Consider the following 27,244-nt stretch of genomic DNA (forward strand, 5'->3'; position numbering starts at 1 on the left):
ATCTTTTGTTGTGGAGCATGGACTCTCTAGTTGAAGCATAGGCTTCAGTGGTTGTGGCACTTGGGCTTGGTTGCTCCGCAGCATGTCGGATCTCAGTTCCCCAACCAGTGAGTGAAGCCGAGTCCCCTGCATCTCAAGGCCGATTCTTACACACTGAGCCACCAGGGAAATCCCTGTGTCATTCTTGTAAAGGTTGTGACCTGACCTCTTCCCTCCTGTTTCAGTTCTGCTGTAGTCTTTCTTATTGTTATTTTAATTTATTCTTTCTTCCAGTTTTATTGAGATATAATTGACACACAGCACTCTGTAAGTTTAAGGTGGACTGCATAATGAAATGGCTACCACAATAAGTTTAGTGAACATCTGTCATCTCATATAGATACAAAATAAAAGAAACAAAAAAAAAGTTTCTTTCCTTGTGATGAAAAGTCTTAGGATTTACTCTTTTTTTTTTTTTCTTAGCAAAACATTTTTTTTCCGTTTGTACTGGGCTAGGGTTGGCTTCTTACAATTTAGGGAATTATGCTTTCTCTTTGGAAACAAAGTGCTGAGATTGTAATCTCTTTTTGAAAATAGTGAGAGGATTTTACATGTTCATGACCGTGATGAGGATGAGTTGGTTGTATAAGGGTGTATAATGGGGAGGATTTACTCTTCTAACAACTTTCAGATAACATGCAGCAGTATTGACTATATTTATTATACTGTACATTACATGCCTAATACTGATTCATCTTATAACTAGAAGTTTGTATCTTTTGACTAATTTCATCAAACTCCCCTACCTCTGGTAACTACAAATCTGATCTCTTTTTCTATGATTTGGTTTGTTTGTTTTTTGAAGTATAATTGACCTACAACATTTTATTACTTCCTAGTATACAATACTGTGATTTGATATTTCTCTACATTTCAAAGGGCTTCCCTGGTAGCTCAGCTGTTAAAGAATTTGCCTGCAGTACAGGAGACCACAGTTCAATTCCTGGGTCAGGAAGATCTCCTGGAGAAGGGACAGGCTACCCACTCCAGTATTCATGAGCTTCCCTGGTGGCAAAGGTCATAAAGAATTCACCTGCAGTTTGGCAGACCTGGGTTCGATCCTTGGATTGGGAAGATCCCCTGGAGAAGAGAATGTCAACCCACTCCAATATTCTTGCCTGAAGAACTCCCATGGACAAAGGAACCTGGTGGATTACAGTCCATGGGGTTGCAGAGTCAGACACGACTGAGCAACTAAGCACACATACATTTCAAAATGATCGCTATGATAAATCTAGTTACCATCTTTCACCATACAAAGATATTATATAGTTGCTGACTGTATTGCCCACGCTATACATTCCATACTCATGAATCACCTATTTTGTAACTGGAAGTTTGTATCTCTTAATCTCCCTTATCTATCTTTCTCATCTCCCCACCCTACTCCTCTGGCATCCCCCTGTTAGTTCCTTGTATCTATGACTCTGTTTACATTTTGTTGTGGTGTTTAAGATTTCACAAATAATTGAAATCATTGTCTTTGTCTGACTTACCTCATTTAGTATAATATCCTCTGGGTCCATCTATATTGTCCCAAATGGCAAGATTTCCTTCTTTTTTTATGACTGAAAAATAGCTCATTGTGTATAATCAGTCACTCTACAAAAATGATGTGTATATATATATACCGGCATCCCTACTGGCTCAGATGGTAAAGAGTCCACCTGCAATGCAGGGTTTGATCCCTGGGTTGGGAAGATCCCCTGGAGAAGGGCATGGCAACCCACTCCAGTATTCTTGCCTGGAGAATCCCCTGCACAGAGGAGCCTGGCGGTTTACAGTCCATGGACACGACTGAGCGACTAACACGTATGTATACACCACATCTTATCCATTCTTCTATCACTGAGCACTTAGGTTGCTTCTATACCTTGGGTATTGTAAATATAAAAATAATTTTAAGTTTAAAGCACCAAAACAAAACAGGACTTCCCTGGTGGTCCAGTAGGCAAGACTCTGTGCTTCCACTGTAGGGAGCACAGGTTCCATCCCTGGTCGGGGAACAGCACGGCATCCTGGGTGGTGTGGCCAAAAGCAACAGCAACAAAAAAGCAACTAGTCACGCATCTTGTTTTAAAAAAGCCAGTCCTGGGACTTCCCTGGTGGTCCAGTGACTGGGACTCCACCCTTCCAATGCAGGGGACCTGGATTGGCTTCCTGGTTAGGAAACTAAATCCCACAGGCCACAACTAAGATCCCACAGGCCACAACTAAGATCCCACAGGCCACAGCTAAGATCCCATATGCCACAGCTAAGATCAGAGATCCTGCATGCCGCAGCTAAGACCAGGCACAGCCACATTTTTTTTTTTTTTAAGAAAATCCAGTGGTAATAAAAAGCTCATATGAAATGCCAGCAGTCCTTTGTCCTAGCTTTGCCCACCTCCAGCTTGCTGTGTTGCCTACATTTATCTCTTTTAAGCTGTTTCTTTTGGCATTTATCTCAGTATTTTAAGATAATGTGCTTATATTGTTATTTCGTAATTTAAAAACTAAAAGTGGTAATTATTGATAAAAGATTTAGTTTTCTTGCTCCTGCACCTTGAAGTCCTTTCCTCCCCTTTAAAAATGAAGTTACGTCACAATACAGCCCATAGGGTTAAATAATCAGTATGGACATTATTGAGAATGCAAATATCATTCACTGCTGTGCTTAGTAGTTTACTCTGATTACCTTTCCTTTTGTGTCAATCTGGTTTGTTTTTCCTGTGATTAATAATGGCCATATTTTCCCATTTGCTTTGTTACATGCATACTTACCCAAATGCTCCAACAGATCTGTCAGTGATTATTCCAAATGCTTAGACAAGTCAGATAACCTCTTAGTTTTATTTCTCCCTGGAGACTTTCCTTTGTGCTCCATATTCTTGCTCCAACTGAACTGGCCACATTCTGGTCAGCTGCCCAGCTGTTATTTGAAAACCTCTTGGTTGTTCTTCTGAGATTGATTCTTGGTTTCCTAGATGCTTTCCACTTCCTTGCTTTACAGCTCTATTTTGCTGGAACATATTCTCCAGTGACTTTCTGAGAAAGGTGAAACAGGATGTAAATTTATTTAACCTTTATTTATCTGGGAATATTTTTATTTCAGCCTCATACTTGATTGAAAGTTTGGTTGCACATGAAATCTGCAGGTTGAAAAGTTTCACTCAAAAATTATGAAGGCATTGGAAATTCCCTGACTATCTGGTGGCTAAAACTTCGCACTTCCACTTGGAGGGGGCGGGATGTAGTACATCCCACAGGCTGTGTGGTGTAGTCAAAGAATTAATTAATTTTTCAAAAATATAAAAAAATTATGAAAACATTGATGTGTTATCTTCTAGCTTGCAGTGATGCCAAGAAGCATGACATCCCTACCCCCTACCATCTCAGAAAATCTTTAAGGTTTTCTCTTTATTTCCAGTGTGCAGCTGTTAAAATTCAGTTCACTGGTTCAAATACTGAGATTCATGTCTTTGTTTGCAAAATTTTCTTGAGTTATTTCTTTGATAATATCTCTTTTTCTCTGGTCCACTACTTCCTGTCCCTGCCCATTTTCTCTGTTCTCTATTTCTGGAATTCCTGTTAGTCAGATGTTGTAGCTGAGTTGAAACTTAATTTTCTTATCTCTTTTTTCCCATCTCTTTGTCAATGAAGCTGCTGGGCCTTAACAACTGGGCAGCCAGGGAATTCCCTCCATCTCTTTGTCTTTTCGTTTGGCTTTCCAGGAGATTCTCTTAACTATCTTTAACTCTTCTTTTGATTTATTTTTAAATTTGGCAATCATACTTTTAATCTTTAGGGGCTAGTTTTCTTTTTGTCCATTTTTCAAAGTATTCTCTTCTGGCTTTAGAGTTGTGATATCTGCTTTATTTAACGTCCCTTCTTTTGGGAATCCCCTGGTGGTCCAGTGGTTAGGACTCTGAACTTCCACTGCAGGGGGCCTGGGTTCTAGCCCAGGGGATCCCACAAGCCAAGCCGGGTGGCATGTCCCCCACCACCCCCCAAAAAAATTCCCTTCTCTCTAAATAACTCCTTTTAACAGGTCTTTGAAGGCAAGTCTATTTTTGTTTGTCTGAGAAAGTATTTCTCCTTTACTTTTGAAGGACCATTTTACAGAATATAGAATTCTAGGTTTCTCTTAACGTTTAAAATATTACACTCAACCCTCTATGCTTGGGTAGTTTCAGAGAAGTCAGATGTGTAGTTCACTCTTGAACAACATGGCTTTGAACTGCGAAGGTCTATATATAGTGGATTTTTTTCAGTAGTAAATATGACCACACTACATGATCTGCAGTTGGTAGATGAGAACTGTGGGTATAGAGGGCCAACTATAAATGATATAGAAATTTTCAAGTATGTTGAGAGTCAGAACCTCTAACTCCCATATTGTTCAAGGGTCAACTGTAAATCTTTTTTTTTTTTTTTTTGGCCACACCTGTTGGCTTGCAGGATCTTGGTTTCCTAACCAGGAATTGAACCCAGGGCTGGGCAGTGAAAGTGCAGAGTCCTAACCACTGGACTGCAGGGAAGTCCTGGGAATTTTCTGTAATTCTTTTTTTTTTTTTTAATTTTTTTGTGGGGGGATGGAGGAGGAAGGCAGGTTTTTAATTTTTTGTTATTTTAAAATATTTATTTATTTTTGGTTGCACTGGGTCTTCGTTGCTGCACATGGGCTTTCTCTAGCTGTGATGAGCAGGGGCTACTCCTCGTTGAGGTGCATGGGCTTCTCATTGTGGTGGCTTCTCTAGTTTCAGAGCACAGGCTCTAGACACGTGGTCCTCAGTACTTGGGGCACGTATGCTCTATAGTTGTGGCTTGAGGTCTCTAGAGCTCGGCTCAGTAGTTTTGGCGCTGGGGCTTAGTTGTTCCACAGCATGTGGAATCTTCCCAGACCAGAGACTGAATCTGTGTCCCCTGCATTGGCAAGCAGATCCCTATCCACTGTACCACTGGGGAAGTCCTGTAATTCTTAATCTCTGCTTCTCTGTAAGAACAGTGTTTTCTCCCTCTGGCTTCTTTCAGGGCTTTTTTCTTTGATTTTTTTTTTGTTTTTGAAAATGATATGACTTGGTGGCAAACTTTTTGTCATTTATCCTGCTTGGTGTTCTCTGAACTTCCTGAATCAGTCATTAGTTAATTCAGTTCAGTTCAGTCGCTCAGTCGTGTCTGACTCTTTGTGACCCCATGGACTGCAGCAATGCCAGGCCTCCCTGTCTATCCATTACCAACTCCTGGAGCTTGCTCAAACTCATGTCCACCGAGTGGTGATGCCATCCGGCCATCTCATCCTCTGTCATCCACTTCTCTTCAGAGGATTAGTTAACTAGGAGCCTAAAATTAATTTTGGGGAAATTCTGTCATTATTGTTTCACATATTTTTCTGTTCCTTTCTCTCTTGTTCTGATATTCCTATTTTGTGTGCATTATTACTTTTGGTTTTCTACCGTTCTTGGATTTTATTTTCTAAGTTTTTTTTTCTTTTCAGCTTTGGAGGTTTCTATTGAGATATCCCAAAGCTCAGAGATTCTTTCCTAAATTGTATCTAATCTATACTGTGTTTGTTTCCGTTGCTAAGTTGTGTCCAAGTCTTGCAACCCCATGGACTGTACCCCACTAGGCTCCTGCGTCCATGGGATTTCCTAGGCAAGAATACTAGAGTGGATTGCCATTTCCTTCTCCAGGGGATCTTCCCAACCCAGGGATCAAACCCAAGTCTTCTGCATTGCAGTGAATTCTTTACCACTCAGCCATTGGGAACCCCCCTATATAGTACAGGCCTGTCAAAAGCATTCTGCATCTCTCTTAAAGTTTTTTTTTACTTCTTTAATCTTTAGCATTTCTTTTTGGTTCTTTCTTAGAATTTCCTTCTCTCTGCTTACATTGCCCATCTCTCTCTTCCTGCAGGTTGTCTGCTTTATCCGTGAGGGCCCTTAGCATTTTAATTGTAGTTGTTTAAAATTCCTGCTCTGATAATTCTAACACTCCTGCCATATTTGAGTCTAGCTCCGATGCTCTGGCTCTCCAAACTGTATTTTTTGCCTTTTAGTATATGTTGTATTTTAGAAAGAATTTGTGTTTGTACTGGGTCTTCATTGTTGTGTGAGGGCTTTCTTTAGGTGGGGCAAGTGGAGGCTACTCTCTCGTTGTGGTGGCTTCTCTTATGCAGCATGGGCTCTAGAGTACACAGGCTTCGGTAGCTGCAGCATGTGAGCTCAGTAGTTGTAGCACTCGGGCTTAGTTGCTCCATGGTATGTGGGATCCTCCTGGATCAGGGATCAAACCTATGTCCCCTGCATTGGCAGGCAGAGTCTTAATCACCAGGGAAGCCCTCTTATAATTTTTATTTTTTGATAGCCAGACATAATGTACTAGGGAAAAGGAATTGCAGTAAGTAGGAGAAGGTGATGGCACCCCACTCCAGTACTCTTGCCTGGAAAATCCCATGGATGGGGGAGCCTAGTGGGCTGCAGTCCACGGGGTCGCTAAGAGTCAGACATGACTGAGCGACTTCACTTTCACTTTTCACTTTCATGCATTGGAGAAGGAAATGGCAACCCACTCCAGTGTTCTTGCCTGGAGAATCCCAGGGACGGGGGAGCCTGGTGGGCTGCCGTCTATGGGGTCGCGCAGAGTCGGACACGACTGAAGCGACTTAGCAGCAGCAGCAGCAGCAGGCTTTTAGTAATGAGGCTGCACGGTATAAGGGGAGGGGAAGTGTTCCTGTAGTCCTATGGTTGGATCACATACTCTTAGCCTGTGTGCTTCTGGACTGTGGACGCTTATGTTTCTCTGCTCTCTCTCTAATTCCCCTTAGATGGGACACAGTGGCTAGAATGGGATGAAGTTGTGTGTTTCCCTTCCCTTAGGTCTATTAGGCTCTGATAAAATCCCAGTAGGTTAGGCTCTGGTTAAATTTTAAGTGTCTCCCCAGGGCATATCTTTGTTAACAAGAACAGAATGCTCTAGCAATTTCAGAATGGTTCTTTTTACCCTTCTCTGCTGGAAGCATGATGGATATTTTTTCCTGATGTGTACTATGAGAACTTGGTAGAACTTTAGGTAAAACCCACGAAGTCTCAAAGTATGCCTCCTTCTCCTCAAAGAACTGGGCTCCTTGGTGTTTTTCTCCCTCAGATTTGTCTGCACTGAACCTCCAGAAATTCATCAATTACAGTTTAGGTTCCCTTACTCTGTCGCTGACTCCCACAGAGGTTTCTGCTTGTGGGTTTCTGCTCTGTATTTGTGTCTCTCTCTAATCTGAGGGGCAGGGGTGTGCCTTATAGTCTGACTTATCTTACACATTTTAGAAGAGCTGACTTTTTGGTTTGTTCAACTTTTACTTGTTAGGATGGAGTGGCCACTTCTAAGCTTCTTACATGCTGGACTCTAAAACACATCAATTAAATCTCTTCTTTTTTTCAATCTCACTTTTAATGGAAGAATATCCAAATAGATGAATCATGTGCCTATTCCTCTCCCTTCCCACCCCACCTCTCAGGAAACATAAAGTATTTGGAGGACAGGGTGTCTGCCTTCTTCCTTCTTCCTGGCTACATTATCTCTGGCCTTCCTCCATATCGACTGAAAAATTTTTCATTGTATCCCAGCAGTGAATTGCCAAATCTGGATTTGTAATATTGAATCTACACTTACCACATGTACCTACATAATTAGATTATTTGACTGGTCTGATTCCCCCACTAGGTTGGAGACCATGATCTAGAAGTGGCCCTGCCCCAGTAGAGGGACATCATTCAGAAATGCTAGGCAGCAGATCACTAGGAACCTGAGAGACTCAAGGGACTGGAGTGTCCTCTGCGCGACCCCAGAGACGGCAGCCCACCAGGCTCCTCCGTCCCTGGGATTCTCCAGGCAAGAACACTGGAGTGGGTTGCCGTTTCCTTCTCCAATGCATGAAAGTGAAAAGTGAAAGTGAAGTCGCTCAGTCGTGTCCGACCCTCAGCAACCCCACGGACTGCAGCCTTCCAGGCTCCTCCAACAGGCGCCTCTCTTCTACAGGCTGAAATTATACAAAGGTGACCTCTACTGACCAAAGGATGGAACTGTAGCTACACACCATGCGCCCCCTGCCCTGCTCTTCCTTTCCAGTATGAGGAAATGACCAACACGATCCCTGCTACCTACCAGGTACTTCACATATATTATACCATGTGTCCTTGGATTTTTAATATTTTCATCTACAAGATGGGCACCATAACTCCTACTTCATAGTTGAGGAAAGTGGGGTTCCTAGAACTGAACTGATTTCCTGAGTTCCCAGTGTAAAGAGGTATTGCTCAGACCTAAGCCAGCTCTGTCTGAAGCCAAAGCCTTTGCTTTGTCTACCAGTCCCCTGATACTCAAAGTACAGTCCAAGGACCAGCCTGGGCAAAACTGGGAGCATTTACAATGCAGACTGAAGCCCCACACCAGATCTGCTGCTTCTGCTGCTGCTAAGTCCCTTCAGTCGTGTCCGACTCTGTGCGACCCCATAGACGGCAGCCTACCAGGCTCCCCCGTCCCTGGGATTCTCCAGGCAAGAACACTGGAGTGGGTTGCCATTTCCTTCTCCAATGCATGAAAGTGAAAAGTGAAAGGGAAGTCGCTCAGTCGTGTCTGACTCTTAGTGACCCCAAGGACTGCAGCCTACCAGGCTCCTCCGTCCATGGGATTTTCCAGGCAAGAGTACTGGAGTGGGGTGCACACCAGATCTACTGAATCAGAATTTGTATCCTAAGGAGATAAAAATTTTGTAAGTACATTAAAGTTTGAGAAATACCCTGGCTCCCAGGAAGTGTTAGGGGAAACCTGGCATGTGGCCTCCTGAGGAGAAACCGAGTTTTCACATTTCTTCTGTAAATGTGGATTTCCGGTCATAAAGCACTTGTCATTTTTTCATGTACTTTCTTGACACTGGCTCTCCTTTATTCTGGGAGGTAAATAAGGTCAGTGATGATCAGTCCCACATTAGAGATCGGGAAACAGAAGCTCAGAGATGGGAAGTGACTTGCCCAGAGCCATGGGCTAGCTGACATCCCACCACTTGATGTGGTTTGGCTGGGAGGACAAGTCAAGGGTTCCAGGATCTGATGTTGGTGCCAGCATGAGGGTTGGAAGTTCCTAAGCTTGCATTCTGGGGTCAGAAGTCACCAGGCTAAGAGCCCTTTGCTCACTTGTTCATTCATGCACGGCAAGAGGGCTGCCTGGCTCCAATATTACTTCCTGTGTGTCCCTGGGTAAACTATGTAACATCTCTTAGCTTTTACTTCTGCATAGAGTTGTCACGAAGACCAAATGTGAATGATGCAAGTGCTAGCACAAAGTAGGAAATCAGCAAGTCTTAGCTGATATTCATTCATTCACGCAACAACTATTGAACACTTGCTAAGTGTTCCAGGCACTGGCTAAGATAACTGATGGATAAGGGAGATGTGCCTGCCTCCATAGGATTTACAGTCTAATGAGGAAGGAAGACAGACACTGATTAAGTGCTTACAAGTCTTGGCTACAATGGATGAATGGATGAATTTGGCTATTTGTTTGCCTATAGCCTAGATGTAAGCTTTTCTTCCCTCTGTTTACTCAGAGAAAGTGAAACCACCCTCAAGCTCTTGGCCCACTAAGCAAGTGTGAAGCGTGGCCCAAAGCTGTCCCACCTGTGTAGTCTTTTTATTTGGCTGCATAGCATGTGAAATCTTAGTTCCCCGACCAGGGATTGAACCCATGCCTCCTGCAGTGGAAGCCTGGAGTCTTAAGACACTGGACCACAGGGGAGTCCCCCACCTGTCTAGTCTTACATCACGTTTCCTCCTTGGAGACAGTCCCCATCTCCACCAGGAGGGAGGGCCATCTTTGCAAAATACCTGAGCAGGGATAGAGTGTGAGAGGGATAGACAGTGTGGGAGAAGGCGAGCTGGTTAGACTTTTAAGTCTAAAGGGGCAGCCACTGACGACTGAAGCCATCCTAGAATGCTCTGCTTTCCTCTGCGACTCCCCCACACCCTGGCCATGCTCCACCAACAATGGCCACTTTCCAGTTCCTCAAACCACCATGTTCCTCCCACCTTCGCAAATGCATTTCCCATGGCCTGCAAAGGTCTCCCCACCTCTTCACTTAGTTCATTCCTACACATCCTTCAGGGGCCAACTCATATGTCACTTCCCCCAGGAAACCTTCCTTGACTCTCCGGAGAAGCGCCAGACCCCCAGATGTAACATTGTTATTTTCCCCTTGGCACGTATCACAACTTGTGTGTCCGTATTCGTGGTGACTTGGTAAGCGTCAGTCTTCCCCAGCAAAGAGAGAGCAGAGCTGGTGTTTTGCCAAGTATCTTCTCCCCAGCACTTGAGCACGGTGATGGCTCCTCAACTGGGACAACAGGGCCTGTTCTCAACACCAGCCTCTGAAAGGACAAACTGGGGATGCTCAGGAGTTTGAGGCTCACCCCAAAACTTGAGGTCGCGGCGTGGGGACATACAACACAGAGGCCAATGTGTGCCTGCACAGAATGGGTGCGAGCCAAGGCAGAGTCCCAAGTCAGCGGGGAAAGGCTGATGGGACATGGAAAAAGGCAGAGGTGTCCAAAACCACTTGAGGTTTCCTGCTGGTAAAGGGAGCGCAGTGGGCCCACTCTCAACTCAAGGGTCATCGATGGTGAAGCCAAAAGGGGCTTGCCACATCCCAGCCCATACTGCCCACCCCAGTCTGTCTTCCTTCTGCCAGTGGCCCGGACTGTCCCCAGCCTAAGACACAGACCACGCAGCTCAGCAGCACAAGTCCCTTTTTATTAACCATTCTTCCTGGTCTGAATGTGCGCAAGTAAAAAAGAAACAGTAAAATGCCCAGGCAGGGAGGGCAGGGGAAGGGGCTCCTGAGGTTATTAGGCCAGATTCCAGCTCCTTTCCCCCTCGCGAACCCCACCCGTGATTGAAATGCAACATGAGGCGGCGGTGCAGCCCTACTGATGTCCATCCTCCCAACCTTGTCCAGATGGGCGCTGGCGGGGCCTGGTGCTGTGTAGCAGGCTGAGAAGACGGCCATGTGGGCCTGGCCCTGGGGGAGCCTAGAGGGGATGTGAAGAGGGGCAAGTCACCTAGGCTGGGGCTGAGCAGAAGTCTATGTGGCTCCAGCCAGCCTCTGCTTGTATCTCACTGCCCTGAGAACGTGTCCCTCTCACCCCCACTTCTCCATTCAGAGGTTTTGGGCAGGAAGAGCCAGGGAAAATGCTGAGTGTTCCAGGCAGAGAAAGCCTGATTCGGCGCCTGGGGTTGGCCTGAGTAGCCAAAGTGTTCAAAATATGAAGGTGGAGAATATCCCTCCTTACCTCGCGTGGGGCACAACCTAGCTATGTCCTAATGTGATTAACAGGCCTCCGAGGCCAGGCTTGGTGGACATGTGGAGCTGAGGAAGTGGACAAGAGAGGGTTTGGTCCACCCCACTCCCATACTTAGGAGAGCAGGAGAGACTGAGCTCCACAGCAAAATGGGGTGGGGGTGAGGAGGTGATGGGGGAAAGGAGCAGACAAGATCCAGACTGGAAGGGAAACTTCTAGGCCAGCATGACTGCACTCAAATGTTGTCCAGACAATGACATGTCAGCTGCCGTTCTGTTCTTGCCTCGTCTCCGGGTACCAGGCTGGGGTTGACATGGAGGGCAGGGAGAAGAGAAGCAGCCGTTGAAAGTGAAGATACCAGACACAGTCACCTTGATCCTCACGAGCCCAGCCCGCGTGGCATTCCCAGCCTGCTCCACCACCCACTCTTGCGCCTTTGTCCCATTTTTAACTTTTTTTCTGGTCGCACCTCGCGGCACGTAGGATCTTAGTTCCCTGACAGGGACTGCACCCGTGCCCCCGACATTGCAAACAGAGTCTTAACTACTGGACCACCAGGGACGTCCCCACTCTTGTTGCTTTGAAAAGCGGGGCCCATCTGGAATCTAAGAGAGAAAGCAGACTCCCCACCGTGGGGTGAGTTCAGGGAGTACTCACAGCACCGTGGCACGGGGTGGCTCCTGGCCCCTGGCTCAGAGCTGGGCTGGCACCGTTTGTAAACATTAGACTTGGTGATGTCTGGGATGGAGGAGCAGAGGGATGCCTGGACCATCAGGTCTGGGTAAAGAGGCAGGGCGAGACCCCAAAAGCCTTGGGAAATGTCAATCAGCCATGGACAAGGGGGCTCTCGGGCTCTCTGAGGGCCCAGGAGGCAGTGGCCAGGCATCCATCTACCTGCCTTGGTGCACTCATATGCTTTCAGGCTTCCTCTAGGACTTGCGAGAGGCAGCCGCTGGTGTCTGGGCTGCCGACACACGGGAGCAGGTGCTGAGTCCCGGGGTGATGAGCAGAGCCTCTACTCGGGACAGCGTTCTCTGTGGAGGAGCGCACCCCTCGGTGCACACTGTTTCTCCAGAGGCAAGTCAGGTTGAGTTCTTTCTTTGGAGACCTGCTGACACTCTTTACCCATGGTGTCCAGGCATGGAAAAGTCGAGAGGTGAAGGAGGGGAGGAGGTTCCCCTGTGGCATGAGACTTCCTCCTACCATCCACGGCGCTGCCAGGATGGGGGAGCAGGAAGGGAGCTGAGTTTGAACTGTCCACGGGGGTGGGGCCTGATTTCACCCCAAAACTGTTCCTGGAAAAGGATGTTGCGGACGTCATCCCACCAGTGGAGGGGAATGATGCCGGGCCCAGGGTGGTCCTGAAGCTCTATGAGATGGGTTCCTGGGTCCAACCACAAAGGCTAATAATTCTCTGGGAGGCAGTGATCTTATGCCAAAAGATCCACAAAAATGGCGTTGGCTGTGGTCTGGCCAAAGATGAAGGCTCCCAGTGTGACCAAGAGGACTCCGTAACTGACCATCGCCCACCAGCTGTAGAGCAGAGGGTGAGAGAGGGCCTGGTCAGTCAACCACTCATGACCTTACCGACTTTCATATATATGTAAATGCATGTACCAAGTCACTCCAGTCATGTCTGAAGTCATGACTCTTTGTGACCCTATGGACTGTAGCCAACCATGTTCCCCTGTCCATGGGATTCTCCAGGCAAGAATATTGGAGTGGGCTGCCATACATCAGTTAATTACTGTAATTACTTACACCACTTCTCCTGTGGGCAGAGCACTTCCTACTTCTCCACAGCTTTCACACAAAGTTTTATGGGGCTGAGTGTATGACTGCTAGACTACGGGTAAGGAGACCAAGACCTAATGTGATTAGCTGACTGGTCACAGGACACCAAGGGCAGGACCAGAATTAGAATGTATGTCTCCTGATGGGAAAGATGGTCAGGAAAAAGCAAGTCACATGAAGTGATCCATTTTATTAAAAAATAAGTCAAAAGACATCTGCAAAGGTATGTATCAAAAACAGCTGCAGGGTTATAACTGGATTTTTGGCGGGGGTGGGGGGGCCTTACCACATGGCATATGGGATCTTAGTTCCCTGATCAGGGATCAAACCCATGCCCCCTGCATTGTAAGAACAGAGTCTTAACCACTGGACTGCCAGGGAAGTCCCCACAATAATTTTCTGTTTTTTTCTTTTTTTAAAGCATGCAACCTGGTCATAACCTCTCTACCATTCAGGAACATGTACGCATTAAAAACAATGCACTTTTTGCAAAATGTGGCCTGTACATACAATGAATATTATTCAGCCTTAAAAACAAAGGACATTGTGACTCATGTTAACAACAGACAGACCTTGAGGACATTAGGCTAAGTGAAAGAAGCCAGGTACAAAAAAGACAAATACAATTCCAGTTATAGGAAGTACCCAAAGAGTCAGATTCACAGAGAAAATAGAACGGTGGTTGCCAGGGGCTGGGGCGAGGGGGAATAGGGAATGACTGTTTAATGGGTACAGAGTTTCAGTTTAGGATGATGCAAAAGTTCTGGAGATGGCTGGTGGTGACCGTTACACAAAAATATGAATGGAATTAATACTATGAACACTTTAAAAAGGTAAAAATTTTTCAAATGTAGTGTTTTGTTTTCAATAGACTAAGAAATATTGAAAAGGCCTCTATGTACCATGGTGGCAGGGATATGGGGAGCAGGGCACTTTCTTTCACTGCTGCTGGGACTCTGACTGGTGCTGCCTCTTGAGAGGGTAATGGGAACCCACGTGCCAAAGTGAAAATAGGCATGCCTAGTGATAAAGCAACTTCCTTCTAAGAATCGATGACACTAAGATCCTTGAACAGGTGTGCCAAGGTGTATGTGCAGAAGTGTGTTCACACTCAGGACACATTCAAACAACAGATTCTACAGCCACTGAAAAAGGAAGCAGCAGATTTTGTGTGGACAGAGAGTGATCTCCAAGATATATGGTTACGTGAAAAAAAAGGGGTAGAAAAGTGTGTCTGGCTTGGAACAATTTTTGAAAAAAACCTAACCAGACACAAAAACCCATGTGTCTGTGTATACACATGCATCACTTTGTGTACACAGACATCTGTGCACACACAGCAACAGTCTACAGGGCACAGGCCACGCTCATGACATGAGCTCTCTCAGGAGAAGGGAGAGGGTGGTGGGGAAGGACGGACTTCCACGTTTTCCTCTAAAGTCCTTCAGAGGTGCTTGAACTGTTACAACTAACACATCACTCATTTTAAAAGAAGTATTTTAAGGAACTTCCCTGGTGGTCCAGTGGCTAAGCGTCCATGCTCCCAAAGCAGGGGGCCTGGGTTCAATCCCTGGTCAGGGAACTAGATCTCACATGCTGCAACCAAGACCCAGCACAGCCAAATAAATAGGTATTTTTTTAAATAGTATTTAAAAAACTCCTGTTTTCAAAGTACACAGGTCTCTTGATTCCGACCAGTTTAAGGGTACCTCCCCATCCAGCACCTCCCCAAGAGGCCCACAGGCTGGGCCCTGCTTTACCTGGCTGGCTTGACTTCCTCCATCTCAGAGAGTTTGGCCTGAATGAGGCACAGCCCTGGAAGAGAAGAGGTGGCCCTGAGAGCGTGGCTGGGCTCCCCCCATCACAGGCCAGCCTCCACCTTTGCCAGGAGACACGGGAGGTAGACGGAGAAAGGCCTGTGTTTCCTCCTCCACATTTTCCATCTCTGCCTCCAATCTGCACCCGGCTGGAAGCCTGGCAACTGGTCTCCCAGGAGAGGTCCTTGGGTGGCACACAAGACCTTGAGCTAACGGGGCAGCGCTGGGAGGTGACTCTGTGGTGCCCTCACTGCAGGGCTTTCCCAACACACTTCTGAGCAAGTGTGGCCCCCTTGCTCCAGGCAAAGTGGCAAGGGCTTTCCAGCTGGCCTCTTGGGTAGAAATAAGCTGGGTATAGGCAGAACTCGTGACTGGGCAGACAGGACAGTTTCCCAGGGATCTGGTGGCAGACTGTCTCAAACTCAAGTCTCCCAACCTCCGTGTCAGGGTGCCACTGCCAGACCCTAATTACCCTGTCGTGGGCTGACCCAGCCAGATCCCTGACAGTCACGGAGGAAGAGGTTCTTGAAATAAGAGTTAAGACTATAGACTGTGGATCTGGGCAGACTTCAGTTTGAAAAGATTCTGTTCTTCTTTAGTTGAGTTTGTTAACCTCTAGGGAAGTTTGTTACCCTCTCTGAACCTCACACCTCCTCATGGGTAAAATGGAGATGACAATTCTACCTTCTCTGCAGGAGGTGATGCTTAAACAGGGGATCCCAAAGAGCCTGAAGGTGACTGGTAAAAGCTGATGATTATCCTCCCCCACAGGTGAGCAAGAGAGGAGCTGAGGCCAGGAGGGTCTGGGAGTGAGTGCTGGGGGTCACTGGGGTTCCACACCTGGGAAGACAAAGATGAAGCAGGCAGCCAGGCCTCCAATGACTGAGATGACCTTGCCGATGTCAGGGATGAAGAGAGCCAGAAGCAAGGTGAGCAGGAACCAGACCAGCGTCTGCAGCACTCGCCGCCGCCGCTCCCGGCCCACGTCCTCCTCCACCGGCATGCCCTGGTAGCGCAGCCATAGGCCTTCGATCACCGCCCTGCCCACACAGAGAGGGGCTCAGAGGCATACCTGCTGCCAGCGCCGCTCCCCCCTCCAGTCATGGAGCCAGACCCCCAACTGGATGGACTGTAGGTGAGGCAATCTCTGGGCCTCAGTCTCCTCTACTGCGAAATGGGTCTAGTGGCATTCTTCTCAGGGTTGCCATGGGGACCGGATAGGATGGTGACTGTGAAAGACTGAGTGCCTTGCCTGGTCCAGAGTTTGCACGCCCCATGGGGACTGATTCCACTAGACTCCTGGAAAGGGAGGGTCTGGGGGTATCCAGAAGACAGGGTGTTCAGGAAGGGACCTGATTAGAGGTTTTCAGAGCACTCACAGATTGTTCTGGTGACTCTGGGACAAAGGTGGTCCCCCAAGACCCGGCTGGGGGTGCTTGCAGGGCCATCCTAGGCAGTGACTGTTTCCTGTGTCATCAGTGCCTCCCTCTATAAAATGGATCTTACACAAGGCCCAAGGCCAGGTTCAAAGGGCAGCCAAGGGCCCTGGTGAGAAGTACCACCTTCAAGGGGTGGGGCGGGGGGCTCACCGTCCGCAGAAGTGCAGGATGGGGTAGGAGGTGAGCACACTCAGGATGATGAAGGCACGGGCCACAGCCACAGCCACGTCTTCTGACGGGTAGGACAGGAGCACGTCAGGGTCCACGGCGGCTCCAAAGGTCAGGAAGCCGCAGATACCTGAGGGTGGGGATGAGAGGGCTGGGTCAGAGCCACCCTGGGAGGGTTAGGGAGATGGATCGTCCCTTGCTCAGCCCAGCAGCTGATGGGGAGGTGAGAGAGCAGCCCTGGAGGCTAAGACTGAGGTGTAGAAGGGTGTCGGGGCTGGACTCAGAAGCCCCCTTCCCTGACTTCTCACATTCCCATCCCTGTACTGTTACCTCTTTGATCTTGAACTCCCCCAGCAGTTCCTGTCTCAGAGCTTCTGCATTAACTTCTGTCTGCCCATCTCCTCATCATTCAGGTCTCAGCTCAGAGGTCCCTCCTCATCCAGTGACCTCTGATGCCAGGCACTCTCTCAACATCACGTTGTTCTCTTTCCTTCAGTGTTCCTCAGAGGCCTTTTTTTTTTCCACTTGTTTATCATCTGTCTCCCTCAACTAGTAAAAACATGAACTCCAGCAGAACAGGGGCTCTGCCTATTTGCCTCCCTTGTTCTTGGCTCTGTATTCCTAGCTGTGTCTGCAGAGACTAGTACAGAGCTGGTCCTGAGACCCATCTGTGGGAGCAATCACTGTGCCATTCTTCTTGGTCTCCCAGTCCTGCACCCTCATCCATACTGTTCTCCACACAACACGCAGCGCCAACCCTTCTCCGAGCCACACCCCTGCTGAAAACGCTTCATCTCTGGCTCCCACCAGTGCTCCAGGATCTGCTGTGCCCACCACCCACCCCCACAGCTTGCTCCAAAGACCTTCTGTCCCAGCCTCAGGGACTCGGCATTTTCTCGTTCCTCTGTCTAGAATTCTTTTCCCCCGGGCTCTTCAGATTCTAGCTCCTTTTCATGGTTTGGGCTTCCCCAGATGCCACCTTCTCTGAGGGGAGCTGTCTGTGATCGACCCCCTAAAGCCAGCCCCACCCACATCTTCCCTGGTTCGCTGTTACTGTGGCACGCATCTGGGATTTCCTTACTGATTGCCGGTTTACTGCTGTTAAGACTGTCTCTCCGAATAGACTGTCAATTTCATGCAAGCAGGACCAGACCTCTCTCTGTCTATGGCATCCACTCCATGCTGAGAAAGCTCCTGGGACTGACTGACTAGGTACCCACTGAGAGCTGGTGAATGAATGCAGGCACACACCTTTCATTTGGGCAGGAGGAGGCCCAAGGCACCCCAAGTTCAAGCCAATGCCAACAGAAGTATCTGACGTCCTGGGAATGCAGGGTTAAGCCCAGGAAATTCTGGGCCAGAGGACTTGGGGATGAAGACGGAGAGTGGGAGCCCTCTAAGCCTGGCCCTCAGAGGGGAGCGCTCACCCGTGCCCATGTAGACAGCGAGGGCGATGACCATGGCGGCCGTCACCACGCCGCCCCAGGTCTTCACCTCGGGCCGCCGCATGCTGTTGAAGACGGGTACGCTGCTCACGTGACACTGTCAGGGTGAAGGGCAGGGTCAGCGTGGGCAAGTGACCTCATCCCAAGGACAAAGGGCAAAGTCCTGGGACTCCCACTCAGCTCCCCCTTCCAGGACCACCCCCACCACCACCCTGCCCCTGTCCCACCGATAATGTGGACTTCCTCCCAGGATGGGGAGTGAGCTAAGGGAACAAAAGGGACCTTGCAACTGGCACCTGAAATCCGAAGCAGATGGTGGGCATGGCATTGAACACGGCTATCCAGGAGGCTGGCCTGCGGACAGACACACAACATGCTGCTGCCCTTGAAGCCCTCGGAGTCCCCAACTGCCCCATGCCTTTACTCTTCAGTCAGCCCCCCACAGCCCCCAGCAGCCAGCTACACACATCTCACAAGTGTGGAGTCAGGAGAGGACACACTTCACAGGCCAGTAAACTGAGGCTCTGGAAGGCCCTCCTGGGACTCAAATCCAGAAGTTTTGGTTCTTGCACTTGGCCTTCTGCTTCTCTGGTTTGTTCCTTTCAATAAAAAGGAAACCAAACTTCCTCTCAGTGGTAAAAAATACACCTTGCCTGCCAATGCAGGAGACATGGGTTTGATCCCTGGTCCAGCAAGAGCCCATATTTCAAGGAGCAACTAAGCCTAGGAGCCACAACTGCTGAAGCCTGAGCCCGTGCTCCACGAGAGAACAAGACACGCCACTGTAAAAGCAGCCTGTGTGCTGCAACTAGTGAGTAGTCCCCACTTGCCACAACTAGAGGAAAGCTCTAGAAGCAACGAAGACCCAGCATGACCAAATATAAATTAATTTTAAAAAGTTTTAAAGCTTAAAAAAAAACTTTTTTTTTTAAAAAATGAGAAAATTGATTTATTTTCACGAAGAAGATACAGGTAAGCACATGTTGAAGATAAGCACATGTTGCAAAAATGTGCAGTTCCACCTTGGCAGGACCTATAACCTAAGGCCTAGTCTCACACTGGTTCATCTGTTGGACATCAATGGCAAACTGGCCCTCATCTCGGGTTCTTACCCTTCTCTCCAGTAAAAAGAGATCAGGACCTCTTGTCTCCTTCCTACAATGACCAATGAGTCAAACCCCTGATGAGCCTTGGGATTTTTTTTTTTTTTTAATGTATTTATTTGGCTGTGCCAGGTCTTAGTCATTGCACGTGGTATTTAGTTCCCTGACCAGGGGCCCCTGCATTGGGGGCATGGAGTCTCAGCCACAGGAAAGTCTCCTGTGTGGCTTTTTGAGGCCTGACCCAATACCTCCTGGGGCCCAAGTGCAGCTTCTACCCTGTGTGCCTCCTGGGGGCCCTCACCAACCTGTTCAGGATGTCTGCTGGGGTCATCTCTTTATCAGGCCAGATGTATTTGATGATAATGATGGCAGTGACGTACCAGGTGCCCACGACGCTCAGGAAGCTGCCAGGAAGGATCAATTAAGCCTCCTCCTCCCTAGTCCCAGCTGCCTCTTCTTCAATTCTATCCCCAGGGATATCCACCCTTCACCTCAGTGACCAAAAGTGTCTAAGGAACCAACTGGGAGATCATTCCAAACAAACACTTAAGAAATGCATGAGAAATAAATTTCAGAGAAACAAGCCACAGTTAGGAAGCCAAAAGGGGACCAGACTGACATGTGTGGCCACTGGGAAATGAGGTGGTTCAGCTCCATAGCTCAGAGACTGCAGCAGGGGGCGCTGGGCTTCAAAGCACATCTGCTACTTCAGTGAGAGCAGCCCAGGTATGGCCAGAGCTGCAAGCAGGGCCTTTGAGAAGCAGGAAAGGCTGGAGGTAGAAGGCTCCAAGGAACTAATACCAGAAAGTCAACATTAAAGGGAACCTTGGGGACACTGAGTGTGACCCCTTCAATTAAGGATCACAGGAAACAGGTTAGAATCCCTGTTTTTCAGACTCTGAGCCAAGAAGCTAGTACCTTTCCTTCACACTGAGCTGCATGGAAAATGCTGCGAAGCTAACAATCCCAAATGATCAAAAAATCCCATGCTTTGTGAGAAAGACAAGGCCCAGGCCAGGAGAGGCCTTCACATTCAGGATTACTATCCGTTCCTTCTTGGACAAGGACATTTGGAACCAACGCTCCCACTGATGCAAAGAGCCACTGTCTCCCTAGCTGCTGACACAAAAGGAAGGTCTTCTGCTAGAACCTCTGCAAGCCCTGGTCTGCCCCTGCCTCGTCCCTTCTTTCTGCCCCTGGAGGCAAAGTGGCATGGAGGAGAGGGGTTCCCCTGCTGCCCTTGGGTCTCTGACTCTCTGTGACCAGAACTGCTGTCCAGCACAGGCTGGGGTGGGGTCTCCAAACCTGGCATATTTCTGGAAGCCGATCTCCCTGGGGATGGAAAGGGGCAGGATGAAGAGGAAGGCAGTGAGGCTGATGGTGAACTTGCGGTCTGTGTACCAGGGGCTGCCGCCAGGCCCCTCAGGCTCCTCTGCCATCACAGCTATAACTGCAGAGGGAGGAAGGAGGGAAGGTGATGCCAGGCTACTGCAGGGTATGGTCCTCCACCTCTGCCGGGATCTCCAACTGTCTCATGGCCCAGCAGCCAGCAGGGAGGATTCCCAGATGAATGCCAGGGCCGGGCCTTGGGTGGGTATTCCATGCTCTTCCCCTCCCGCCGCAAGATCCCCAGGGCCAAGGGGGAGGGATGAGGTAGATACTGAGGGGGGACCTCACTTTTGTCCTGCTGGTCCCCGATGATGATGAGGAAGGCGATGCAGGTCCCGAAGGTGTAGGTGGCAATGGCGACCTCACACAGTACGCCTGTCAGCTTGCCACACACAGCCCACACCACCTCCTGGTAGGTCCTCTCATTGCTGGCCTGGGAGCAGTAGGCCAGGATGACGAGGCCACTGATGATGAAAACCAGCATGGCCTGCAGGCAGGGTGGAGCAAGAGTGTGTGGGAAAGGCCTGGCAGCAAAGAGTAGCCTGGTTTTGCTCAGCGTTTACTGGCCTGGTGCCCAAAGCCCATTTGTCAAACGAGCCTTATCCTGCAGGGCAATTTTAATAGATTACCGGAATCGACATTTTCCTTAAAGACAAAAAGTTTTGAGGAAAATTTCAAACCGCTCAAATCTCAAATTCAAAAATCATCAATTCAGGGACTTCCCTGGTGGGGCAGTGGTTAGGACTCCATGATGCCAATGCAGGGAGGACAGGTTCAATCCCTGGTGGGCAACTAATATCCCACATGCTGTGTGGTATGGCCAAAATATTAAAAATAAAAAAACCATCAATTCAAGACCAGTCTTGTTTCATCTCTTCTCTCTCCCACTCTGGATTACGTTGAAGAAAATACAAACTATCATATCATCAGTAAACATTTCAACATGCAGTTCTAAAAGGTGCGGGCCCACTTTTTAAACATAACCACATAACTATTAAATACGCAATTAATGTCTGAAATTCCTTAATTGCTAGGAAGGCTTTTGAAACCTCATCTGGCCTCAAAGGAAAGAATGCTACAGTAGTTTAATAATGTCAGCCATGTGTGGCAGAGGGGAGAGTGATTAGCATGTGTCACTGACCACTCCTGATCCAGAGCCTCCCTTTTGAGGCCAGGAGCCCAGACCCACCACTCTGCATTTCTGCCTGCCAGGCCCCCCTCACTCACCATCTGCAACGTGATGCCGGCTGCCACGCCCCCGGCAGTGCTGAAGGCTGCCGGGAAGTTGAGTAGCCCCGCGCCCAGGCAGGCATTGACAACGATGAAGATGGCTCCAAGTGTTGAAGTGGTGCCTCCGCCCGCACCCCCAGGAGGGGCCTCCCCCTCACTCTTGGGGGCTATGTCCACAGAGGGACTCTGCAGCAGACGGGCACGCTCCCCAGAGTCCGTGCTTAAGCCCCATTCGCCAAGGTCTCTGTTGATGCTGACCTGGGCCATGGCCCGGGGAATCCTGTTCCCACAGGGTCTGTGCGTTCTGTCTCAGGGCCTCATCCGCTGGGGAACTGAGGGAACACTCGTTCAGCTGGAAGGGTGGCTCCAGCCTGTGTGCCGCTGTTATCCTAGGAGGCCTGTGGGTTCTGGCTCTCCTAAACCTAGATGGGAAAGGCAGGTATACTGTTATCCCAAGATAACAACTTTCCCCAAGATCTGATGGCTGAGATCCAAACCCAGGTATGCCAGTGTGTGGATCACTGCACTGGGTGCCCCAGGGTAATGGCAGACACAGAAAGATGTCAGACGTGACTCCTGCTTCAGGCTCACGCACTGATCAGGTAAGACACAAACTCATAAGAGAGGGGTACCGACATGTCAGCACTAGAGGCCGTGCATCAAGCAGGAGTGTCATGCACATATCTTATCTTACTCATTCCTTAGATTACAGTGGTCACAAGGCTCAGAGAGATCAAATCACTCATTCAGGATCACACAGTAGCAAGCTGCAGAGCAAGATTTAGATCTAAATCTGTCTGGCTTCCCAACTGGTTTCTCCGCAGGGTCTGAAGAACAATCCTCACCTAGAACTGTGGGTATTTCAGTTTCTTACAGCCCGGCATACCTCCCTCTGGCCAAGAGTCTAAACGCTGTGGAGCTTTCAAAGCCCTTCAAAATTTCAGTGAGGATTTAAATTCTCTTCTCCCACATGACTGACCTCACCACTGCCCATCACAGACGCATTCCGTCTCATGCCCCCAGCACACTGGGGGGTTTAAAATGTCTACTGAGGCCTCTTGGGTGGTCTGATTCTTGCCATGGCTCCTCCTGTGATGGCTGAACAAAGTTGGGAGCTGTAAACTTATCAGAGGGAAAAGGGGGCGTTTGGGTGCTCTCCGACATGTCACCAAGCATGCAACCAAGGGACACAGCTCTGGGGAAAATGTCTCCCTGCTGGCTCCAAATCCAGAAAGATCAGTCAGATGCCATAGGGCTTTCTCTTATGTAACTTGCCATCCAGCCAGCAGCTCAGCAAAAAATCAAAGTAGTGAATGAGTACTGGAGACACTTTTGATCTCAGGCTTCCAGTGTAGCTCCAGAGAGAACCATGTAAAGCAGGTGCTCCCCACGCTGTGAGACTCCGTCCTCCATCCTGCTCACCTCTCAGACACAAGAGGTCTCTGCACTGGTCCGGAATCTCTTAGCCTCCCCTCCCTCAAATTACTCTGCTCTATGTTCCCCAGCTTACCTGCTCTTTCGCCCTTCTGGCTTTGGTGGACAGACAGCTATTCCTTATGGTGTCTTCTCCCCCAAACTCTGAGATCTGATTCTCCTCACTTCCCTATTTGCCTTTAATTTTTTTTCTCAAACTTCACCAGTGCTGGTGAACAGAGTGAAGGGAAGTGAGACTCTCTGACTCTCAACTCAGAGTGAAGCACCAGCTCAGTTAGGGAAACAGACCCACGGAGGGAGAGAGGCTAGTGTCCCAGAGGCTCGTTGGCAGAGTCAGAACTAGCAGCTTAATGCCCACGCGCTCAGGCCAGAGCTGTAACCATTGCAGTAGGCCCCTGAGAGCCCAACGAGAGTAAGTACCCAGGCCAGCCTGGGGCCGAATCCCAGAAATACGAGGGGTGGGCTGCATTGGAAAATGGGCCACGGCCCACCCAGGACAGAGAGTGGGCTGCTGTGTGGTAAACTGGGGAGGGGGTTCCGGGGCACGACAGATAACCAGGTAGGGACAGGCCGGGATAAGGCGCGGCAAGGGCCGGCCGATCCCGAGCTGGCGTGGGACAGAGGATGCCAGGCTGCAGAGCCCTGCAGCGAATGAGTAGGGTTCTGCCGCGCTGGGGCCCTTGGGGACTCAGATTCCACCCTCCACCAGTCTGTACCTCCTTCCACCTACCTGCGGTCTTTCTAGCCCCGGCCGGCAGTGGAGACACGTGAGCAGCGATCACATGACCGCCGGGGCCGGGGCAGACCGTGGGGCACGCTGGGAGTTGTAGTTTTCTGCGGGCGTCAGTGTTAGACTGTTGTTCAGTCGCCCAGCCGTGTCCGACTCTTTCCCACCCCCGTGAACTTCAGCATGCCAGGCCTCCCTGTCCCTCACTAACTCCCGGAGTTTGCCCAAGTGCATGTTCATTGCATCAGTGAGGCCGTCCAGCCATCTCATCCTCTGACGCCCTCTTTTCCTTCTGCCCTCGATCTTTCCCAGCATCAGGAACTTTTCCAATGTGTCTACCAGCTCCCTAATCCTCATCCCAAAGCTTTCCCCTCGGTCTTTCCCAGCATCGGGGACTTTCCCAATGAGTTTGCCAGCTCTCTAATCCTCATCCTGAAAGCACTGCCCCAAACTAGTCCTGGCACCCTGCCCGCCAGTATTTATCCGGTTACTTTTGGTTCTGGGTCCCTTGGCCAAACCACACACTTCTGCTTCCTTTTAGGAAGAGCTTTGGGCTGTTTGGTATCTTTGCCAGTCCCGGTGCCCCGTGGGCCCTGGCTGTTTGGCTTCATTGCCCTTCTTTGTTTCCCTTCTTGCCTTCACACCCACAGACAGGGACTCTGGACTTTTTAACTCAGGATAGAGAGGGGTCATCTGTACCTCCTTGAGGTGTAGCTGGCCTGAGGGTTGTTCATATTAATAGTTATAACCCCAGAGCCTGGATTCTACAACTGAGAATCGGAGGCATTGGTGTCACTCAAATAAATAAATATTTGTTGAATGAATGAATCAGTGTCCAGAGCCCTGGCTTCCGTTTCTGGCTGTGCGCCACTTGAAAGTTGTCACATAACCTTTGGCATTCCAATGGCCTCATCTATATTACCTCCACTCCACGCACCAAAGGTCCTTGCTGGTGAGATTCTGTGTACTGTTTACTTGGTTTCCCTCAGTGGTGACATTTTGCACAATTACAGCACCATATCACAACCAGGATACTGACACTGACTTGATCCACTGATCATATTCCATTTCCTCAGTCCCATTTATAGTCATTTTTGGTGTATATTTAGTTCAATACAACTTCATCATGTGTGGAGTTCACAAATCTACATACACCACATTCAAGATTCTGAATATTTCATTCATCACAGGGATCCCTCCTGTTGCCCTTTTGTTAACATAACCACACTCACTTCCCTCCAGCAAGGCCATCCCCTTCTGTAACTCCTCTCAATCACTCATCCATGGCAGTTAACTCCACTTCTAAAAGGTTCTCATTTCAAAAAATGTTCTATAAATAGGATCATAAAGTCTGTAAATTTTTAGGATTGACTATTTTTATCCAGCGTAATTGCTGGAAGACTCATGCAAGAAGTATAAGTTTTGTTACTGAGTAACAATATTTCATGGTCTGTGCACAGTTTGTGCAACTAATCACTTTTGAAGGATATCTGAGCTGTTTCAGGTTTTTTAAAACATAAATGATTTTGTTGTGATTTATGAATTTCACCACAGAATTCATACTTTTGGTGCCCAGTACAGTGGTTTTTAGTGTATTCAGAGTTTTGCTCATTACTACTACCTAATATCAGAACATTGTTATCACTCACCCCCAAACCCTGCAACCATTAGCGGTCATTCTCCATTCCTGCCTCTCCCAAGCCCCTGGCAACCACTAATCTACTTTGTGCCCTGCATAAACTGTTTTCAAGACTCATTCATATTGAAGCATATCTTAGTACTTTATTCCTTTTATTGCTGAGTATTATTACATGTCTGTATGTGTATGGCTATATAAAATTTTGCTTATTCATTCGTCAGTTGATTGGACTTTTATGGTTTCCACTGTTTGGCTCTTATGAATAATGCCACAGTGAACATTCAGGCACATGTTTTTGTATGCACGTTTTATTTATTTTGTATACACATAGAAGAATTGCTGGGTCAAATGGTAACAACGTCTAACCTTTTGAGGAATTGCCAGACTGTTTTCCAAAGCAATTGTCCCATTTTACATTCTGACCAGGAAAGGAAAGTCGCTCAGTTGTGTCCGACTCTTTGCGATTTTCCAGGCAAGAGTACTGGAGTGGGTTGCCATTTCCTTCTCCAGGGGATCTTCCCGACCCAGGGATCGAACCCAGGTCTCCCGCATTGTAGGCAGACACTTTACCCACTGAACCACCAGGGAAGCCTACAGCAGATGTATAAATGTTCTGTAACTATAACTGCACATGTGCTCCGTCGTGTCACCTCTTGGCAACTCTGTGAACTACAGTCAGCCAGGGACCTCTGTCCATGGGATTTTCCAGGCAAGAATAATGGAGTGGGCTGCTATTTCCTACTCCCGGGGATCTTCCCAAACCAGGGATCATACTAGCATCTCTTGCGTCTCCTGCATTGGCAATGGATGCTTTACCACTGTGCTGCCTGGGAAGTCCATAAGGGTTCTAGTTTCTCTATATCCATGAAAACCCTTGCTATTGTCTGATTATAACCATCCTAGTGTGTGTGAAGTGATTCTCATTGTGGTTTTGAGTTGCATTTCTCTGATGACTCATGTTACCATCTTTTCATGTGGTTATTAGCTATTAGTATGTATTCTCTGAAGAAGTGTCTATTCAGACCCCTTTTCCAGTTATTGTTTTTTAATTGAGTTGTAAGATTCCTTTATATATTCTGGATACAAATCCCTTGTCAATTATATGATTTGCAACACTATTCCCAACATGTCGATAAGACTTTTTTTAAAAAGTTGGTCTTTCAGTTATTAGATAGAAATAAACCATTATTTCTATTAAAATTTTTCCAATCAACATACTCCAATAAAAATTAATTTAAAAAATTTCCACAGCCTAGGAGTAAGGAAAAAATTCTCAAGTTGGTTGAATGAGCTGGACTTTGGTTGTTTAGAGGTAAGCATGAGGCAGTTTGGTCTAATAGCACCCAATGGCTGGCCCATGGGTCAGCTGTATCTCTGTATCACCTAGAAAGTTTTATTATTATTATTATTATTATTGTTAAAAAAAAATTCCAAGCCTTACCTCAGACATACTGAGCTAGAATGCCTGGAGGTAAGACCAGGGAATCAATATTTTAAAAGTCCAGATTTGAGAACTATTCTGCCTTAAATTATAGTGAAACAAAGGCATGACTTCTCTTTCTGGGCAGGCAAACCACCTCCTCTATCGAGTGGAAGAACATTAACATCTTAGACTCTAGTAGGAAGCAAGGAAAAGGTTGATGGCAAACAGACTGAACTGTCAGAAAAAATCAGGTTCACACCCTGCATGACTTTT

General features: G+C 48.1%; 1 protein-coding gene across 2 annotated transcripts; it reads right to left on the reverse strand.

Annotated features, from left to right (window-relative positions):
• Positions 1-10,857: 10,857 nt before the first annotated feature.
• SLC38A7 (solute carrier family 38 member 7) lies at positions 10,858-22,015 on the reverse strand. Of its 2 annotated transcripts, XR_011146429.1 has the most exons (11): positions 21,746-22,015; positions 20,807-21,005; positions 20,435-20,579; positions 19,435-19,533; positions 18,323-18,380; positions 18,009-18,123; positions 16,564-16,711; positions 15,815-16,014; positions 14,918-14,972; positions 12,021-12,896; positions 10,858-11,665 (listed from the first exon to the last, which is right to left on the reverse strand). XR_011146429.1 is itself a non-coding variant. In XM_068992343.1 (10 exons), the coding sequence occupies exons 1-10, from the start codon at positions 22,013-22,015 to the stop codon at positions 12,794-12,796; spliced, it is 1,392 nt and encodes a 463-aa protein (XP_068848444.1). In that variant the 3' UTR covers positions 10,858-12,793. The 2 variants fall into 2 exon arrangements, 1 of the variants encoding a protein (XP_068848444.1); XM_068992343.1 differs by having other exon boundaries at positions 10,858-12,896.
• Between the last annotated feature and the right edge of the window lie 5,229 nt (positions 22,016-27,244).

This window comes from Capricornis sumatraensis, chromosome 20, assembly GCF_032405125.1.
Source record: "Capricornis sumatraensis isolate serow.1 chromosome 20, serow.2, whole genome shotgun sequence".
NCBI classification, from domain to species: domain Eukaryota; kingdom Metazoa; phylum Chordata; class Mammalia; order Artiodactyla; family Bovidae; genus Capricornis; species Capricornis sumatraensis.

Excerpts from the sequence above, each read along its gene's own strand:
- SLC38A7 (XM_068992343.1), bottom strand. The coding sequence starts at position 22,015 with ATGGCCCAGGTCAGCATCAACAGAGACCTTGGCGAATGGGGCTTAAGC. Across the intron at positions 20,580-20,806 it reads CGGGGACCAGCAGGACAAAA|TTATAGCTGTGATGGCAGAG; the intron begins GTGAGGTCCCCC and ends CTCCCTCTGCAG. Across the intron at positions 16,015-16,563 it reads ATCCTGCACTTCTGCGGACG|GGCGGTGATCGAAGGCCTAT; the intron begins GTGAGCCCCCCG and ends CTGTGTGGGCAG.